At 37.6% G+C, this 20709-nt stretch overlaps 1 protein-coding gene across 1 annotated transcript in view; it reads right to left on the bottom strand.

Annotated features, from left to right (window-relative positions):
- Positions 1–292: 292 nt before the first annotated feature.
- ANAPC10 (anaphase promoting complex subunit 10) overlaps positions 293–20709 on the bottom strand; it is a 35512-nt gene continuing 15095 nt past the window's right edge. The window contains exon 5 of the mRNA XM_008919316.3: positions 293–653. Within this exon, the coding sequence (XP_008917564.2) occupies positions 423–653 (231 nt within the window). The 3' untranslated portion in view covers positions 293–422. The remainder of the gene's footprint in view (positions 654–20709) is intronic.

Here is a 20709-nt window from a genome sequence, read left to right as displayed (position 1 = left end):
GTGCAACACATTAGCATAAACAATGATGGCAAAACACTACTGGCAATGTCTTTAAACCATGTCTGTTCAAGAAGAATGCTCTTTAAAATGAGCAGCTTTTAGGTAAAGGAACAAACAGGAACACTAAAGAACAAACTATTTCCAGGCATGATCATTAGGGGAAGAAATTACTCTCCAAAAACGTCTGTATTAAATCAACTACTGATTCCCAGTCAAATATGTTCTTTTTAAAGTATCTGGTACAAGAGCACTCAGACTGCAAGGACAAGTTATGCAAAATCACAGACTACAATACATTGTAACACAGTATTATCTTTATTTCAAAATTGTACAAAGTATAAACATAAAAGATATAATTAGGCTGAAGTAAACCCTGCTCTTTAAGTATCTGACTACTTTAGCAACGATACCGTCATCCAACTTTATCTTATGGAGCGATACATCATGAAATCAATCGTTGTGCATCGAGGGAATTTCCCAATGGAGCTCTCTTCCACTGGGGTGTACACTTTGATTTGTCTCATGTGAGTGTCCCTCCCGTTCTGGTGATTGGCTAGGACAGCAATCTGGATCATGAACGTGCGGATTGGCTTCTTGTGAGTGTCTGTCAGAGGAACGTGAATCCAGCCGCTCGGTTCCACTAGTTCAAGTTGCTGCCAAAAACAAGACAGAAAAGCAAAACATTCAGACCCAGTTAACATACTTACTATAAATGATCACATCTTAAACCCCTTTCATAAAGCAGAGTCTTGCAAATCAGATTTTAGTTGCTTTTTCAAGTTAATTTGAAATAGTACAGTCGAAAACTCATAGCTAATTTACTGCTCGTGTAATTGGATACAAATTAATCTGGTTGACTGCAGTTGTGGTTGCTTTGGCCTTTCAGAATCTACTCTTCATTTTGTGCCCTAATCTTAAAACAAAAATCAATATAAAGAACTACAGACTTCAGAATAAATTCAAGAAAGCCAAAGCAAGGATCCTGTTACTGAAGCACATTGCCCAAGGATGACAGAAAACATGCATCCTAATTTGTTTTATCTAGGCACTCTGGACTGAAATATGCTGGAATGACTTATGTAGGAAACTAAATGCACACAAAGGCTGGGTTTTCAGAAATTCCTTAGATTATTAGGAGGACTGGGGAGGAGGAAAAGGAAGGTGACAGAGGAAAAAATACAAGACATCTCATAAATTTTATGTCACCCACGTGTCAAGACAGATGCCTGGTCAATTAATACTTGCTGCACAGCCAAATGGACAAATCACATTCTAATCACATTTTGACTTGGCTTTTATACAACATACCCAGTCTGATAGGATTATTTTTTCTTTTTTAATTTTAATCCTACACAAACCAATGAAAAAGCCAGCAAGGAACAGCATTTTGTTAACTCTAAACCACATCACTGACACGTCAGATTGCCGAAATCAAGCTGGACACTATGCAGAAGTGTGGCAAAAGCTTTTGTTTAAAAACTAGTTGTCCAACTTCAAAGCACAACCCAAACACATATGGGAAGAGCACACAAGGAAGCGGAAGTCTTGGGGGGAAGAAAAACAAGACACAAAACAATTGTCCACAAGCAAGTGGATTTCACACAGCTAAGCAAATAAGACTGCTGTTCTTAGCAGCAGAGTTCCTCTAAGGAAGATGGATGAGCTTTGAGCAGCTCAAAATTCCCATCTTTCTCCTGCAAATACTGCATGACACACATCCTGTTAAATGCCTTGTTTATGCTGAAGCTTTCAAAAGAGCTACTGGTTCAGAGGCAGTAAACACCTTGAGAATGACCCAAGAAACAAGTAAAAAAAAAAAAATCTGATGACTACTTTAAGCTTAAAGAAACAAACGAAAAAAATCTCTCACACCTCCACCTTAAAAAAAAGAAAGGAAAAAACCCACCAGAAAACAAAAAACCGCAGCCCAAAACTCTCCATTGCTGCAGACTCTCCAACAAATAATTTCCAAAGTATTAAATTCACTAAACCTTAGCAGCAAATCATTTCCCTCCAGGAGCTAGACACTTCACAAACACACAGTCACTTATTTGTTGTAACCTGTCCCTTTCAAAAAAGCTACAAACCCTTTTTTTTTTTTTGCATAGGAAACTTCAGGTAATGGCTGACTTCAAAGTGATAAAAAAATGATGTACTGTTGAAGCAGCTTTACAAAGGGCAGATTTATCATGGTGAGGTAGCAGTAAACAGCCTGAGCAAGTATGCTTTCCATCTTCACAGCAAACAGGAAGGATGAGGATCCTCCTAATATTTTATTCAACTAGTACTAAGGTAAAGTGTCTGATTTAGAAGAGAATGAAAAGGTTATTGCTAATTAAACTTGCATTTTTATATTATTCTCAGAGTTTAAAAATTTTGACTGCTAATTCAAAGTGGAAAAGTTGAGTTCCAGAGCTATAATCTTGGGATTTTTATGCTTGGATCAGTATGAAATAGATTTTTAAAACAGTATAAAAAAGTGAAACTTTCTATAGTTTGACAACATTGGTTACAGACAGATCCAATATAATCTGGGTTTTCATGGTCTATTGGGAAAGAAATTGCAAAAGTGAAATAATGATTCCCCCACTCCAGAACCAAGACAGCTACCAAGGGATTGGCAAAATTAGGTTATTTATACAAAATTAAATTGAATCCTTAATAAATTCACAGAGAAAATTCACATCTTTTATTTTAAAAGAATTATTAGGCTCAGAAAGGGAAGCATTGGAAAGTTAAAAGTTGCAAAGGTAATTTCACTCACATAAAAATATACTTGTATCTCATTACATACATTTTTTATTACATGTTTATCAATGCTTTATTTCATCCCTAATCAAGGGAGGGGGTTACATGGTCTGTTTATGGTGTGTTATTTTCCAGTTTTGCTACAAAGGCAACCAATTTCTTTCTGAGCCTGTCTACAGAGATGGGTCAAGTAATTTCTTCACCTGCAAAACTGGCAATCGAGGCATTACGTTAATTAAATTAAAAGGTTCTCTGGCTCCAGACTGAGCTGGTTTTTACTATCCTCAGTAAAAGACAGGATTTTGCAGGGTTTAGCTCCCACTGAGTTCACTTGCAGTTCTAAGTGTCTGCATTTCCACAAACTGACATGAGTTCTCAAACCAGCCACTAGATCATACAGCATGAGCAGTAACCTAGGAACAGTTATTTGAGTGCATCATGTAGAAATACCACAACTAAGCACAGATGGCACACAATTCATCAAGCAGCATTTAATTGTCTTAGCCACAAAGCCTTTTTTTTTCCCCCCAAAAAATCTTGACTTCACTTACTCCACATTTTTCAACTTCTATAACAGATGAATATACAGACTTTACTGTATAAATCCTGGACTCATCCTCAGAATAAACCCCTTTACCCATTCCAGTCAAATAGCTGCCTGTTGGACAAAGCATGTGACACTTGTGAGGGAGTTGGAGGTTGCACTACAATGTAGTAAATGCAAGAGGTCAGAGTTAGACTTAAATGTTTGAAAAAATGAGCTCTTGATTTCTGCCCTCTAAACAACATTCCTGCCCTGGGACATTGGAGTATTTTCTTTAAGTTGATGCCTATATAGTTTGTTAAAACCTTGATACCCACTCAACATTTAAACTGCAGCTTAAATGCAACAAAACCTAACTACTGTTATCTGAACATCCAGTAGAAAAGGAAGTAATATTTTGCCAGTATGATACACACATTTTCTGTGACCAAAAGAATGGTATAAACCACACACACACACACACACAGAGGGTCCTAAATTCCTCTCCACATCTGTCATGCTGTTCCAGATGAATGAGACAGTTTCTTTTCCAGAGGGCCCAGGTCCACCACCAGGGAAAAGGCCCAGGACATGGGAATAGGCAGTGGTGATACAAGACACAATGCTGCCCACTCTCAGTTCAGTGTCAGCACCCACATCCAGCTGTTACAATTCCTAGTAGAAGTGGGATGAAATACGCAGTTCTACCCTGCCTGGAGCATTCCCAGTGTGAACAAAATCTAAAGGAAGCTTACTGTGAAGTTTTAAGAAATTCCTATTAAGCCCATGCAAATGGCAATCTTTCAAAGCCTTGTAAACCGGTCTGGAAATTTGGGTGGATTTTTACAGGGAGGCAAAAGGCACATCCTCAACACAAAGGCTGAACTATTGCCAAATTTCAAATCCTTGCTTCAGAGCTTGGGGGCACTGGAGCATCAAAGAAGGACACCAGAATATTCTCACACAAGCAAAACAGCATACTTTTCACTGGCCTTATTCTTGGAACAGAACTGCTTTGGCTGAAACTTTCAAAAAGTTCAGCCCAAAGCAGATATCTGGCATGGAAAAATCAGTTTGAACTACACTTTGGCAAAAGTCAGAAAGTAACTAAGAGTTAAGCCTGGAAATGTAAAGGGTCACACAACCTTAAGTACAGGTGGCACTAGCAGCTCTACCTATAGTAAATACTATACCTGAAATCCATTTCAGTGGACTTTGTTGTCAGGTTTGTTCTTATAAAGTATAATATACATATAAATGTATACACACACACAGGTTTCACCTCAACTCTACAGCATCAGTCCACTATGAGCAAATATCAGATTAAGTTTCCTCCAGTATTTTTTCCTCCTTGGTAGCTCATTTAAGTAATTAAGAATCAGTCACAATTAACTCTCTTCCAGGAAAAGTTCTAAGAATCAGCTATATTACTAATTACCTGAGAGAAATTAAAAATTGGAAGTTTCTTTCTGTTATGTGTTTTACCAGAAAAGTTTTTCTTTAAAAAAGGGAAACAAAGGAATGAATCAATGTAAGTTCAGTATTAGTAACTCAGAACAGTTCCTGCAGGCTCTAGACTAATCTTACATACAATGTACTAAAAGCCCAGGGTTTGTGGGTTTCTTTAATTTGCTTCTAATACTATAAATTTTGTGACAATTGGTAAACAAGAAGACCATGAAAGTCAAAATAAAAGAACAAAGGGATAAAAATTGAAATGGAAAAATCACTCACTTGTCCTCTGCTGCTGTTTTACTCTAGCTCTTCTCCTGCCTTCTCTCCGTTGGTTTCTTATTTTTCCTGTCCTCTGCATGCTACACTTTTACCTATGGACATAAACTTCCAACTCCAGCAATTCTTGTTATTTTGAAAGCTGAAGAAAAATTGATGTTCTTAATGCAAATCTCCTCCCCAGCCTGAACACAAGAGAGTTTAAGAGGAAGTTTCTTCTGCAATTGCTGGCCTCTTTATAGGGTAGCAAGTTATTTATCCAAAAAAGGGTTTTTATTTATTGTACTTAATCCTACTTCAATTGAATACTGACCTCTTCTCGATACACAGTGATACTGTGCTTAAATTCTGTTGTGTCTTCAAAGTGGCACATAACTCTAAATGCTACCTCTACTAGGCATATAAACACAACCCCAAGTTTTTTGCTATATTTACAGTAGGCTAACATCCTTGAAATAATACATGATTTTTGCTGCCCTATGAAGACATCTTTTGTGAAGATACAGAAAGGAAAAAAAGCCCACTCTAAGTAGTTTCATTTCCAGAGTAATTACAAACACATCCCAGATGTATGTTAGACAGGGCCCCCAGATTTCAGGAGAAAGCTGCCTGCTTGCTTCCTCTGGAGAAAAAAAAAAATCCTTTTCTCCACACACATACTGACAGAAAGTTGGGAATTATTGCTGCCATCACAGTTTCAGCATGATACAACATGATTCTGAGATGTTGGTGCCTTATCAAAGTTCCATTTTATCATCTGTTCTTCTAGAGTCAAATGGCTATGAAACCAAACAGCATTTGATTTTACTCCTTCTATTTTTTTCATAAAACTGTTCAAGTTGCTTTTTGTTTTAGTGATTTAGCAAACTATGAAATTAAAAGTAGTGGCTAGACTCTTTTTCACACATATAATTTTGCCTTTCTATGAGCTTAACTAGTTTTTACTATACAGTTATATAAAAAAAACTAAGCTTCTCAAGGCAGGTGTTCCCAATAAATAATGTATTCTTCCAAGCAGATTATAAAACTTAGTTCCAGGCAAAATAAATTCTATGTTCAGAAATGAAGTATTTATCAATACACAAACTTTCCCATGTCGGGAAAGGCTTTTCCCTGTTTAGCCATTGTTTTTTTACAGCTATCCAAATATGTTCTCACAACAACTGGCAAGGAGAAAGCAGGCTGGCTCGACTTCCAAAATTCTCTTTCCATAACTGCCGTGCCCTACCGTGCAGTTACCAGGATTCAGAATCAGTAGTAATTCCAAGTATTGGAACTGTCAACACACGAAGTAGCAGAGCTTGGGCTTCAGCCATCACTTCACTTAGGAAGGAAGAGAACCAGTTAATAGCAGTGATGCACCAGTTCCAGCAATAAAAATGAAGCCCGTCCAAAAGCAACTTCACGAGTTCCAAGTGAGCCAAAGGAGGGACACCACATTAGCAGCTTAACAAGGAACACAGAAACACGCTCAAAGGCCCCACTGTGAAAAGCACACTCCTCTGCTCTAACGAAGCAACGACCACCTAAGGAGGTGGCTCTGTGGTCTTAATCAGCCACCTCCTTAAACGGTCAAGAAATCCAACTTCAGTCCATTAGGCCAGAGAAGTTTTCCATTCTTTCAAACAGCAGTTCCTGAAGAGTCTAGAGGAGCACAGTCCATCCCTCAGGAAGATTCAACTATGGATTCAGGCAGACAAGAGACTTGTAGCCAAATAAGCGCTATCAGAGAGCGAAACCTGCAAACACTACAAATTCCTATCATATATAAGTTCTTTGTTCAAATAAGCTGAAAGAAATAACTTTTGGTAAGACAGAAAAGGTTGAAAAACAGAAAGGTCGAAAAGATCCTTGAAGAAAGTTTTACAGAACCTCCTTCTTCAGACTGTTCTGCTCCAGTTTAAACCAGTAAAAATTAATCAATGCCCAAGTGTTAGAAAGTTGTATCCAATTAAAATAAAGACACCTAAATGCCCAAGCCAAGCTAGAAAGAAAATCTAGAAAAGGAAGAACAGTAAAGCTAGAAAAACAAATCCTCAGTGGGCCAAGGATTAGCATCTACAATGCTCAAATACAGATTCTTATACTGCCTTTCCAAATTTCATGTTTGGATTACATAAGCAGCACACCACATGTTGGACGATGTCAGTGGGTTCATAGAGTACAGAAACAGGCATGTTTCTGAAGTGAGCAGATGATGCCAATTGAGCTATGTATGATACAACCTAAACTTCATTTGGCAGAAGTGATTCACCAGCCAGCTCATGAAATGCTTTCATTGACTAGTCTAATATTCTTCAGAATGTGATATTCCTTAGGTGTCTTGATTAGAATTTCCCCATACAGTAAAAAAGCAAGGAACAATTTTATTTGATTCCACTGCCAAAACATTGCAATCTCTTCCCAGACATACATATCTGATTCAGACAGAATTCCAATATTATAACAGGAGTAAAGTTAGGAAGAACACAGCATTGATATTTAATCCACAAGACATAACAAGGGAAAGTCAGCTTTTGCATTATTATTGCTCTCATAGTTTGTCTTTGAAATCTCCTGAAGATGAGGAACATGAGCACCTGATGAGCAAGTATGCACATAAGCCCATTGTCAAACAGAGAAAATAGAGTACAATGGCACACGCTGTAGACTACCAGGAGTTTTATGACATGGATTCACAGGTAAAACAGCTGTTTCAAAAGTATCAAGAGATGAAGACTCCTAAGTACTTCTGACTGCAAAAGGGACAAGGCTGTGCTGAACTGCCCACATAAAAAACTCCCAAGAGATGAAGTCCCGTTGGTGGAAGTCCCACATGTTGATACAGGGTCGGTCTGGGCACGTGTGGAGGGGCCCCTGTCCGTGGTACTTAAGCACCACCACCCTGCCCATCACACTCCCACCTCTGCAGCTGCTCACAGCGCTTGCACAGTCAGGTACCTGTGGCCTCAGAGACAAAGAAACAGCCTGCCAAATGCTCAGCTACTCTGAACTTGTCAGCCACAACTGTCTTGCTCAATTTTAACTTCAGGAAATATTGTCTGCTTAGTTCTGGGTGGCAGAAAAAAACAAACAGGCAAAGGGAAAAAAAAAAAATAGACAACGGTCTTTGAATACTTCATTCTCTAGAATGTGGCTGAAAACAACTCTTCATTCTAGAAAATTTACCTGCAGAAACCATCGTGAATTTGTCACAGGTTGTTTGCTAGCAAAGTCTCTCTGGAAAGAAAGGAACTCTGTTTGCAGCGGTTCTCAGTTTTTGTTGTGCCACATACATTTTTTTTTAAATTATGTTCTGTGAGGGACAATGCATAGACAGCTCAACATTCATTCCAAAAACATATGTCTCAAGATTTATATATTGTTTCAGAGATGGACAAAAATGTTAAACAGTCTTGGACATTTTGCATTCCAGTCCCATATCTTTAAAATTCTATTGTTAAGCGAGGTCACTTGAACTTTCACGTAATAGTTTATGCTGAACACATCCATAAACTAAAACTCATTAGAGAAAAATTGCCATCCTGTGTATGTCTTAAGTGGCAACCATCCTATCCACTGGAACTTAAGAAAACAATATAAAAACCTTCACCCTTCCCTTTGAAAAGCAGAGTGATCAAATACAGAATGACAATGCAGAAACTCTAAAATGGAGTTTCCCATGTGCAAGTATGGCAATAAGACCTAAAACTCCAAAGCAAACCTTCTCCCCACAGCAGGAAGTCATCGAAGTTCAGTCTGGTTTCAGCTAAAACAGATTCCATCTTAACATCTGAACCTGTTGCTCCAGAAGGAATACTGTCTCCAACTCTTATGAAATCAGTCATAACAGCTGTGAAATTTTGGATCTTTGATTTAATGAAAAATGGGTTTCATAATTCATTTAGGGATCAGTCAAGAGTGGAGGAAGGGAAGGCAAATCTACCCTAAGTGCATTAGCACTCTCCTGTGGGGACCCAGGTCTCCTTACCCAGCTGTCACAATCCATGGGAATGCCATACTTTTGCAAGTGCACTGCTTGGCAAACCTTGAGAAACCTCCTGGTATCAGGGGAAATCCTTCAGACCTACAGGGATTTGGCTCCAATGTGAATCTCTGTTACTTCCCTTGGGTTTGGCAGACAGCACACTGAAGATGAAAAAGCTACAAAAAAATTCTTGAGCTCATGCTCTGGAGTGGTGGCCTGGCTGACAGTATCAAAAAGTAGGTAACACAGCCCAAAACAAACTTTCTGCTTCAGTTTGCCTATTTCTGGTACCTAAGTTGTTTAAGTTGCAGACATACTGGAACAGACTGCATCTGGGCAGTCTGGCCTTAAAAATGAATGGTAGAAAAATCTATGGTTTGCTGCAAGTCTTTTAAACTTTTCAAAATTGCAGCATTCTGAAAGGAGAATGAGGGATTTATTTTTTTTTAAACCAGGGTACTATAGAACTCAAATTATCAGTAGCTTGGAGTATTTTAAATGCAGATGTGAAAAAGAAACAGTACATTTTAAAAAAATAACTAACAAAGAAACAAACACACACCCCCCCAATTACTATAAAATATGTAGCCTATACTGCACATTGTGCATTTAGAAAGAAGTGCCTGTCTCATTTAGTGAAAACAAATGTTTTATACCTTTTGGGAAGCACTTCAAATCATAAAAGTTTATCTCACTGCAATGTTTTTTCATTTTATGGACAAGTAACTAAGGAGGGGGCCCCATGTACATAAGGTATCTGTGTAAGCATAATACCAACAGATTTACTAATTGGGAAGTAGGAATCTGGCAGATGATGATCAACTGATACAAGTCATTTTTGGAATGCTGTGTGATGATACAGAATAGAACCAGAAGGTTCTCTAACAATTATATGTTTAAAGGGTCAACTGCTGTTAAAATGGAGCAAATGATGGCATAAACATGGCAATAGTGATTCATGGAACTTGTTCCTTGGAAAACCCTCAGTAACTTTTACCTCATCAGAAGACAGGAAAAAAACAACTGTCAAACACAACAAAACAAAAGCACTACACCTTGCCACATTCATTCCAACAAATGGCACCTTCTGCATTCAAATCTTTTAGTCATAACTAAACATATATAAAAATATAAAATAGTGACAGATCTATCAAAAAACCCCACTTGGTTGAGGACTAGGGTATTCATAAAAGGAAAGAGGACACAAAATTTTTAAAATTACTTAAGATGACACATTACTGGCCCTTTTATTTAAATTTTCATCTTAGTCATAAATTGGAGTTCTCCCCCTCCAAGCACTGAAAAGCCCTAAGATTTCCCTGTATTAAGATGTTAAAACCTTAGTCCCTTTCCAAAGCAGCCCCCATCCAAAATAAAGACATAATCTCCTACAATTTCCAGGTGAGTCAGGCTGCTCTCAGGGAAAGGAGCAGCACTTCAACCATCTACTGAAGAGAGGTAGGGAAAACCAGTATTGAAAGAGCAGGCAGACATACACAGAGAACAGAAACCAGACTGAACAAGCTACAGCTTGTTGTAGCTACAGCTACAAGATACAGTTCAACCACTGAACATGCTACAGTAAAGAAGTGTGAAGATAAATTTAAAAAGAACCCAAAACATTCTGAAGTTCAGGTGAATTTGTATTACAAATAGAACTGCTGACTGGAGAACAGGACAAGGTGTCAACATTGGCAGCTGCCTTTTATGGAAGATAACAGAGTAGATTGGATTCAATGATCTTAGAGGTCTTTTCCAATCTAAATGATTCTATGAGTCTTAGCATCACAGAATTCTCCAAGGAAGGACAGAATAAACAGAACTTCCTGTAAGCAGAAAGACATGTGCTTTAAAAGAGAATCCTACAATAGTTACTTGTTAGGCAATGGCCTTACACAAGAAGACCTTAAGGCAAATGGAATGAAGACATTGGAGACCAGAACAGAGCAAAACATAAAGGAAAAGGTGCTATCTTTTTTTTTTTTTCAAACTAGAACTGCTGTGGCCAAACTGAAACAACACAAACAATACAAATGGATTATGCACTGTACAAATTGATTGCAAACAGAAGTTAAATGACTGAAAACATTTCTGGGAAATAACTAATCTTACAAAGGGGAAGAAATTTGCAAACTGGATGAAAACTGTACTGCCAGTGTCTCCAGTTCCCATTTCTTCTAATCTATGTAACAAAATTATATTGTGTTTGTGTGAAAGTGAAAAAAAGAAAAGGGTCATAATTTACCTTCGAAATTGTTTAGCCATATCCAGGAAATATGTCTAGACATAGCTACAGTTAAATTATACAAAGAAAGTATTTGAAAAAAAATGCAATGAATATTAAAGATTTAAGTGTCAGAAAAGCAGCCACATCGAGTAAATCCACTATCACATCATCTCAAATAACATAGAGGCAATAACCCAGTGACTACATTTCACACCATGCACTTTGCATCCCAGAGAATGCAGAAAATTAATAGGGGAAATGAATGCATATAAGAAAACAAGAATATCATGATATTTTAAAAAACAGTCAATAGCTGTAGTAGCAGCCAGCTGCTAGCTCTCAAGCACTCTTTATAGGTTGAGGGGAAGAAAGTACATCTAAACCAAAAGAAAAACACTCCCCTCACTGAAAGGGGCTATTATTACACATTGAAGAGAACTGGATTTCTGATCTTCTACCAGAGAACAGGTCCACAAAGCTGCATGGCTCTAACATTTTATCTGTTACACAAAATTGTATTTTCCGAGTGACTTCAATTTTTAGAAAAGACTGTAACAAATCATACCTGAATGCTACCAAATAAAAAAAAAAATCCTACTCATTCTTTACCAGCAAGAGAACAAGCTGTTGATAACTTGGGTTAAGTGAAAGCATTTCTCCTGCTTTCACAGGAATGACTTGTTTCTGAGAATTACAGGGGGTTGCCTCTCCTAAAATCAAGGAATTTAAAGACACTAAACTTATGTAAATAATCCTCAAATCCTGCAGAAGTACAGTATGCAAACAAGTAAAACATTTGTGTCTGGACAAGGACTCTGGATACCCAGTAAAGGTGAGTGGGGCAAAACCTGATAAACTGTAAAATTACTCCAGTGCATTGTAACCAGGCTTCAATAAGCAAATGTAGAGTAACATTTCACAGGATCCAGAGCAGACCTAATGCTCAACTCAAGGAATATTTACTCACTGGAAACAAACGTAAAAGACTGTTGTGAAAACTATTTGTGCAAATTTAAAATGCAATGCAATGTCTCATCTAAGAAAGATCCCAAATTCATAAACATGTCTCACTGCAGATATATTTCCATACGAAAGAACTTCAGAAGAGAAGAAATATGAGTATATCTGTCAGAGGTTCAGCTGGGTAGTTTTATAAGAGCCAGAATACACTTCCATAAATTTCCAAAGCTGGAATCAGGACTGTTGCCCAATGGAAGTATTTAATTTTACATCTAAACACAATTTTTTTTAATGTAGTGGAAAAAACACAGCAGAGTTTTTACCTTTTGCTTGTGTTTTCCTACAAATTGATATGTAAGCATGACCAAAAAAATGCAAGGCTTTGTTTCACTGTTTAATGTGGAGGTCAGAGTCTGGACTCTGCTTCTTTCAATCTAGATGAATTCTATTTCTTGACTTCTTTCTAGGAGCCAAAGGTTCCTTGAGTCACCATTCACTCCCAGAATGTACAGTTCAAAAAGGTATTCAGATAGTGCTATACAGTGCTGGGCTACTGGCTACCTCACTGCAACAGCAATTCTGCTGTAAACAGCAGTGTGGGATAGCCTTACTGCTACATTCTACAGACTAAGAACATGAGCTCTTCACTATAAACTGTGTGAGAATCAAAATTAAATTACACTGTAAGTTTGCTCCTGAAGCATGAGGGAGCAGAGGGAAAAAACCAGAGAGCGAGAACAACTTAATTGAAAACTTTCTTACCAACAGGTCCACTAAGTCCTAAATCTAGAGCTACTGTTGGATACCATCTTACTGCTTAGAAAAGTGAAGTCAGTAACAAGGTGATGGAATTGGATTACAAATATATATGACTTTTTGTATATCTACAAGTCCTGTAAATATATATAGATATGCTCCTCTGCTTAATTTATTTCTGCTATGCAAGTAAATCTTTATGTCCTCATGACACATAAATGAAGTTATAATGAAAAAGAAGAAACTCTACTAATTCCACAATAGAAGTTCTTACCCCAGCAGTGCTGGATTTACTCACAGCTGATTCATGAAAACCTCTCAGCTAAACATGGTGACCAACATAATGACAACAGAGACCTATTCAGAGGGAAGACTACTTCAAAATTTTCCTAAATCACTTCTGACATGGAATTGAAACTGTTTTTGAAACATACAATTTGATTAACCTTATCTTAGTAATGTTACTCAATAACATCATCTTCCTAAGAAGTAAGAAATTAATCTCAATCTAAGAGAAACAAATTAGAATTTTCTGCATTTGCTAGTAGAAATAATCAAAAAAATCCCTCATACTCACAGTTGAATTTGACCTCTGACAGATACAGAGGGGGAGAAAAATAATAATTAGAAAAGGAGTAATAAGTATTAGGGGCTAGACTCTCATGGTTCACTTGAAGACTGTGACTGAGAACAGCGTTCATAAAAAGCCTCAATAAAAACTGTATTTGTTAACATTCCTTTAAGATGAGACATAAAACACTCCAGAATTCATTCTGAAATAAAATAGGACTGTTAGATAAACCTAGTTTAGGAATTGGATGAAGGCAGCTAGAGAGCACAGGCCCTCAAGCCAGACACACATGCTACGTTATTATTCTCATTCCACTCTCTCCTGTGTGTTCGTGCAGAAAATGGAAAAATCCTGGGAAAGGTTTTTCTGACTCAAACACATGATCTCAGTTATCTTCTGACAGATTTAAGACAGAGAACAGCCCTCAGAAAGAAATAAATTATACTTCATATCTATAGAAACATTTCCACATACTACTTGAGATAAGGAACAGCACAACATCACATTCAATGCCTTCCCACCCCCTCAAAAAAAAACTTTGCAAAGAGTTGAATTTATGCTCTGTCTGGCAGGGTTCTCATCAAAGCTACACACAAACATATGATCCCTGAATAAAATAACATTGCAGCAATCAAGGGACCAAGACCTAACTCTAGAAAGAACTGTCATGACAGCTCTGAAGCAACTGAACCTCATGCTCAAGAACCCTGTGTTTGTTCTAGATATCTACCACTTGCCAGGTGGCATTTTCTTCTGATCAACAAATTGCTTTAATTTACCACATGAACAGAACTCCTTTCTGCAACTGCTTTCCTAATGACACCATAAATAATCTCAGCTTTCCACTACAATGCTGGGCTTCAGGAACAAGGAAAAAAAGAAAAGGGCTGATTGTAATGATAAAAGCCCCTTGTTTATCTACATAAAATACATTGATTTCTTTATTTTATCTCCATGAATTTATGGAAATTTTTGGTTGTTTCTTTTGGTGCTAACCTGACAAAGCATGGCACATCCAATGCGTTTTATGGAATTGTTTCGTGGGGTTTTTTAAATCTGAATTAGTGGCATCACCTGATAACTTTGCCACAAGGGAATACATACTATGAATAGTCAAATCTGACTGAGTTTGTACTGATGCAAACAAAGATACTACAACATGGAAGCCACACATATAAAAAAATAATAAGTGGTGGACCGATTGGGTCCTAATTTCTTTTAAATTGGGACCTCTTCCTCCCTCCACCCCACTGCTAGATGTTAAAGAGTGGTTAACATAGTCACAGGAAGTTTCTAGTTGCTGGTGCCTACAAGTTTAAGTGAAATAAAATGAGGTGTGGTGTGTCAGCTGACCAGCACCAGTTGAGATGACAGCACAAAACTTTTCATTCTTAGATACCCTAGAAAATTCCCATTCCTTTTATATCTTTTATGTTTAACCCAAACTAAATATCACCTGCTGTCTTTTCTCTTTGAAGAATTTTAATACTGTGCTAGCAGTAGCACCCAGAGGAATCAGAATCAATCTTTGACCTTTCTGCATGTCCTTAGCACTTCTCAACGTCTGAAATTATCTGGTGCTTCCTCTAGGGATTACTCTCCACAATTAAGTCTGTGAAGGCTATCAGGTAAATCAAAGATGATTGTTTATAATTCACTGACTTTATCCTCCCAATCCTACTTCAGTGTGTGGAAAAAAATACCTCAAAGGCCACTGCAAAGTGTCTCCCACTGGCTAGCAACCTCTCCAGAAACAGAAAAGCACGACTGAGTGAGCAACATCTTACTGTCAGCTTTGACAGCAACTCTGGTTTAAATCTTTCAGTGCAAATGCTGGGGTTCAGTATTAGACTGCCATGGTGTTTTCACAGATGGGATCCAAAAATCGGAGGAGATAATTTCAGATTTCTCAGGTCTGGGGAATTTCTAGACTGGGAAAAGAGAACAGTTGCAGAATGTGGTAGGGGGGGAGAAGAAGAGGAGATAGGTAAACAGTGCTCTATTTAACAATTTCCATGCAGTGTGCAGGGCCCTTTAATACAGAAAAACATAATTTCAAGACCTCTTTCCTAACATGCTGCTCCCTAGAGATTAAAGAAGAGCCTTGTTCCAGTTTCTTCAGTGGTACCTAACGTTTTGCTCCACTAAGTAACTGTAAAGTCAGGTGTCTAGAGTCCTCCTGGAATACTCAACATTCCTTCTCCACATACTTCCCCAAAAGCCAATAAATAATACAGCAGGCAAACAAAGACAAGAAAAATGTTCTGTTTTCCCTAGCTCCAACCTTCGAGCTTTATGTGACCAGGAACCTCTTCAAACATCCAAGATAAAAACTTAACTGACCATCCACACATCAACTTCTCCTTGGAACACACACAATTAACAGTTATCAGAAGCTTTCCTTCAACTCTTTACAAGCAAGAAAAATTAAGAGGTGCACAATGTTGTCACAGTAATTAATACTGTAAGGAAATTCAGAGTGCAGGCTTTCCCCTTGGCAGTTATCAGAAAAACCTAATTCTGTGCCCAAACAACCTGTTGGTTTAATTTCTTCAATGGATTGTGGCACATTTGTTCACAAGGAGTTATAAAGAAGTAATATAAACTCTTAAGTAATTTGCTGTCTACCATAGAAGACCACACCTGGGTGGGAAAGCGTTATGCTTTCATCTGCAAAGGAAATTAAGCTAATCTATACCTAAGAACCAGACCATTACCATATTGGTAACACTAAAAAGGAAAGACATGCACTTTTGCAATTACTTCTCTGAAGGAAAAGACACACATGTTTATAGTTCTGTGGTCATATGACATGATCTTAACCACAATCAAGGGGGGCAGGAACCAAAAAGCCCCACAGGTGAAGTCAGCCTGTAGTATTTTTTTACACAGATAACCAAAAGCAGACTTTCCATACTGGCAAGCATACACTGACATCATTTATCACTGTCAATTATAATAGTAAAAGGACTTTAGCAGTGTTTATTCAGTTGGATAAATAGATAATCATCTTGTGTATCAAGGCAAACCATGACACTTTACCTAGCTTGAACTTTACAATCTGGTTTAGAATCATTTCCTTTTCTCTTAACTTTTATGAATTCAGCAAAAGACTTGAAACTGCAATCACCTGCCCCTGCATTAAACATTTTGTCTACCAGGGTCTCCAACAATATGCCCAAACGCTGAGAGATTAAACACAAATGATAAAATAGATGTTGTTACGTGCTACAGTTTGCAAGTGAATAGCATGACACATTTTGTGAACTACAGTTAAAATGAGTTCTGATGAACTGGGGGTGGGTCATCTGACTGAGCACCAGGAAGACATTCCAGATGAGCATGAACATGGAAAGCCAGCAGAAGCTGGAACTCTGGATGCACTTGTACTGTTTTGAAATGCCAACTAGACACCACATGTGCATTAAGAAGGGAGGGGGCAAGGGGAAAGGAAGGGAAGGGGTTAAATACTGAAGTAGGGAAGTGTATGAGAATATGAGTCTTCTGTCATGCTGTCATGTCCTCCTGCACCCATCCACCTTATTCCTCACTCCCATGTTCAGTCTTCAGGAGAATGACAAATGAAGAGCATGAAGCTCTTTCTTGATACAGTGTTTATGTTGCCAAACCCCTGCTTGTTTCTGTTACTTCCGAAGCATTAATGATTATCTGCAAGAAGTATCTAGTGAGCCCACACTGGTAAACTGTAATTAGAAATCCCTACGAACTATGAAAAACCATTGACCAACAAATATCCCACTGCACTCTCCAAACACAGAACCTTTATTCCAACAGGAACTTCCAGTAAAAAATGATGTGTGAACAGCAGACACTGATGTTCACACAAGCATACTGCATACAACCCAGCAGGCGATTTTTCTGGGTTTTTTTGGATTATGCCCCAGAGGTGCTGGCACAATGGAATTTCAATACCATAATTGCTTATTTCTCTGCGTGCCAGTCTCTAAAATAACAGGTAAAAATAAAAAAAAAATACACATAAACCAAACATTCTCTTTTTTAAATTACAGGAATCACAAAATAAAATGTTTTTAATTCTCTAGTTCAAACGATGTAATTTATAACCATGACACAAATAGAGAAGAAGCACAAAAGAAGGGAAAATACAGAAATAACATAACGTTCCCAAGGTTCAGTTTACAAGGACCTCACACAAAGTTTTTTTTTTTGCAACTCTTACTAGAAACAGTATTATTTGCTAAAAATGCAGTAGCTGCCAAAAGCTATGATCCATCTAAAGCAAACATGTTTAAGATGGAAATAGAGTGTTAATGCTGAAGAAAGACAGAATTGAGCATACAAGTTTTCTTTTTAAAGTGTTGAAGCAACTGCAGTGCAGAGTTAAGTTTGTTTTTCATCTTTCCGAGCAAAAACTGATTGCATTTGCAGATAAGCACCTAAATTAGAGAGAAGTACATTAAGACAATAACAGAAGTAATCAAATTTCAAACCTTCTAATTAAACCTCTTTTTCCTGCAGAAGGTTATTGGGAATTCAACACTAGCCTTGGTTCACATGATAGAACAATGGGAAAATTTTCCGAATGGTTGAACACTAACCCTGACAAGTGTGGAGAGCCAACTACAATACATTATATGGTAGCATAACCTGCCACCCACGTTGCTGAGAGAACAGCTTTCAAACACATGCACCGAGCTGTAAAACCACAAAATCCCTTATTACACATTGTCCCTTACTTAAGGTGAAATACACTATTCCCCCCCCTCCCTTTCACAAATCTTGGTGTTTTTTTTAAACCTTCATCTCTGAAGTTTATTTAGCAGCTAACGAGACTGTTTTTCAGACTTTATTTTCCAAATGCCATTTTTCCTGTTTTGTTTTCTAACCAAAATAAAATCGTGTTTTTATAGTACACAGTGAAGCCTGTTGTGTCTTTCACTGTTGCTTTTTTTTTAATACTACTTCCACCTGTGTGACATTACCCAAACTTTTAAAAGGAAATGTCTGATATATGACTAATTCATTTGTGAAGACTTATTTCTGGAGTGAAATATTTTCCTTTTTTTAATGAGAAGATACATGACTCATCACTGGTAAAGTAAAAAATGGTGCTTGTGATTGGAAGACCAAATATTCTGATATTTACTGTAATTCTTTTCCACTGTTATGCAATTCAAATATATTCAAAAAGATAAACTGCCCCAGCATGTGTGGTTATAGACACTGGCATTCATGTAAGTCAACCATTGCTGTAGAATGACAAACATACTCCACCCTCATTACAACATGCTGTGGTTACTCGCCAAACATTTTTGCCTTTTCTGAAAAGGCTACATTATAATAAAAGCAGACCAGCAAAACAAATAATACAAGGGGAACCGAGGTATGGGAGAAGTAATAACAATTGGTAGAAAACACAGCTCTGAAAATGGAAAGTGAACTACTTAAGGATTTTAGGAATGCTCACAGCCTCACGCTGCAAAAAGAGACCACTGAAAAATGCTGGTACGTACAACTTTCTTAGTTAATGATTCCCCCCTCCTGCCCCCTCCCACCACACATGTCTGCTGCTTGAATCATTGCATTCCAAGATAGTTAGAGGATATACACAGTTTCTTCAGGGGTTTTCAGTTGCAACTTTGCTGGCAATGGGAATTTTATTTGCAAGTGTTTCTATTCTACTGACAAGGTCAATTAGTCCAACGAACTATTGGTTGTTCTGTCTGATAGCTCCGTGTATTTATTCAAGCAAGCACTTTTATAACCCACAATTGAATGCAGACAGTTACCCTTGTAAACACAACTGTCCACAGGGATTTTCACTACATTTGAGCATGTAAAAGAAAAACATGCTTTTCCTCCCTCAGCCTGATAGCACACAAAGTTTGATTACAACTTGAATTTCAAGGAGCGAAGGGTGTGGGGGCTACTGTTTTAAATATATATGATCTATTGTACATAAATACAGAGATTTGGGTCAATTCCTAGGAGCTGAAGAACACAGACATTTGACTGATCTCTCTAGGAGCTCCAAAAATTTGGTAATGCTATCAAAGAGAGACAGATCAGCATCTCTGCTCTATATAAGCATTAAACAGAAAAGGCCATGGTTTAAAAGAAACAAAGAGATGCTATATGTAGCACGAGGGGTTAAAGGCTACATAAAATGCTTTCACAAAAGCCAAAAGTACCATGTGTGTAAATCAGCTGCAGAAGATGGTAGACTTAAAAATAAAATTAGGAAAAAAGGAGGACTATTCCAAAACTCTAGCTAGAACTTTTGTAGGTCAGCAGCATGGCCATGCCACTGACAGCATGTGCAAAGAGGAAAAATGACATGCCCTAGTCTTTACAGAACTTTTATTAACACATTGACCATCCATAACAAAATCTTGTGAAGAAGAGATTCTTCACTTTTACTAATTAGGAATGGTAAAGGGGTTAGTCTATTAGTACACTGATCTCCACTATTCAGATCTTTCCTGAACAAATCCTTCAGGGATATAAAAAAGGCAAGAAACTATCACAGAAAACCAGGAATCTTTCATGGCTCTATTCTACTACTTTGGGTATTATAGAGATGCTACAAAGATTGAAAAGCTTACTGCAACCATCTGTGAAGTCTGTAGCACAGGGGACAATCACAGAGATAATCAATAAGGAAATACGGATTCCAGAAAGCCACAAATTTGGTGAACAACCCAGAAGTATACACAGTATATTAAATCCCTAACAGCTGTTTAATCAATAACCAAGCACTACTGAAAAGCTTTTCTGAAAAATGTTACCAAGAAAAGCTGAGTCAGTATAGCAAACTGATGAACAAATGGGAACAACGGGTTTTAAGGACTGTTCTTAACTGGAAGGAACTTAATTGTATATGGTGCTTTTTGAGGGAGCTTTTAGGTAAATTATACCAGGGGAAACTAGGCAATTCTAGACAGAACTAGTTCATTTGAACAAAAATGCCAAGTGATTACAAATTGGTACCAAAATGAAGAACACAATTACAAGTTTCAGTCAGGTATAAACTGGACACAACCCAGTGTGGACTTTGACTCGGGATACTGGTTCCATAGCAGAGATAATCTGCACAGACTACAAACAAATCACCTTCCTAACAGATGACTAATAAGATTACCATTCTACAACAGTAGTATTATCCTACATACTTCAAAAGAGTGCTGGAGAATATGCTCACCTAAATCTGCAGGTGGTTTCCTATACTATCCTATATCTGCTGT

The sequence above is a fragment of the Manacus vitellinus genome, unplaced genomic scaffold, assembly GCF_001715985.3.
Source record: "Manacus vitellinus isolate BGI_N305 unplaced genomic scaffold, ASM171598v3 scaffold_0_pilon, whole genome shotgun sequence".
NCBI lineage: Eukaryota > Metazoa > Chordata > Aves > Passeriformes > Pipridae > Manacus > Manacus vitellinus.
This window is presented reverse-complemented; position numbering and strand designations above follow the sequence as displayed.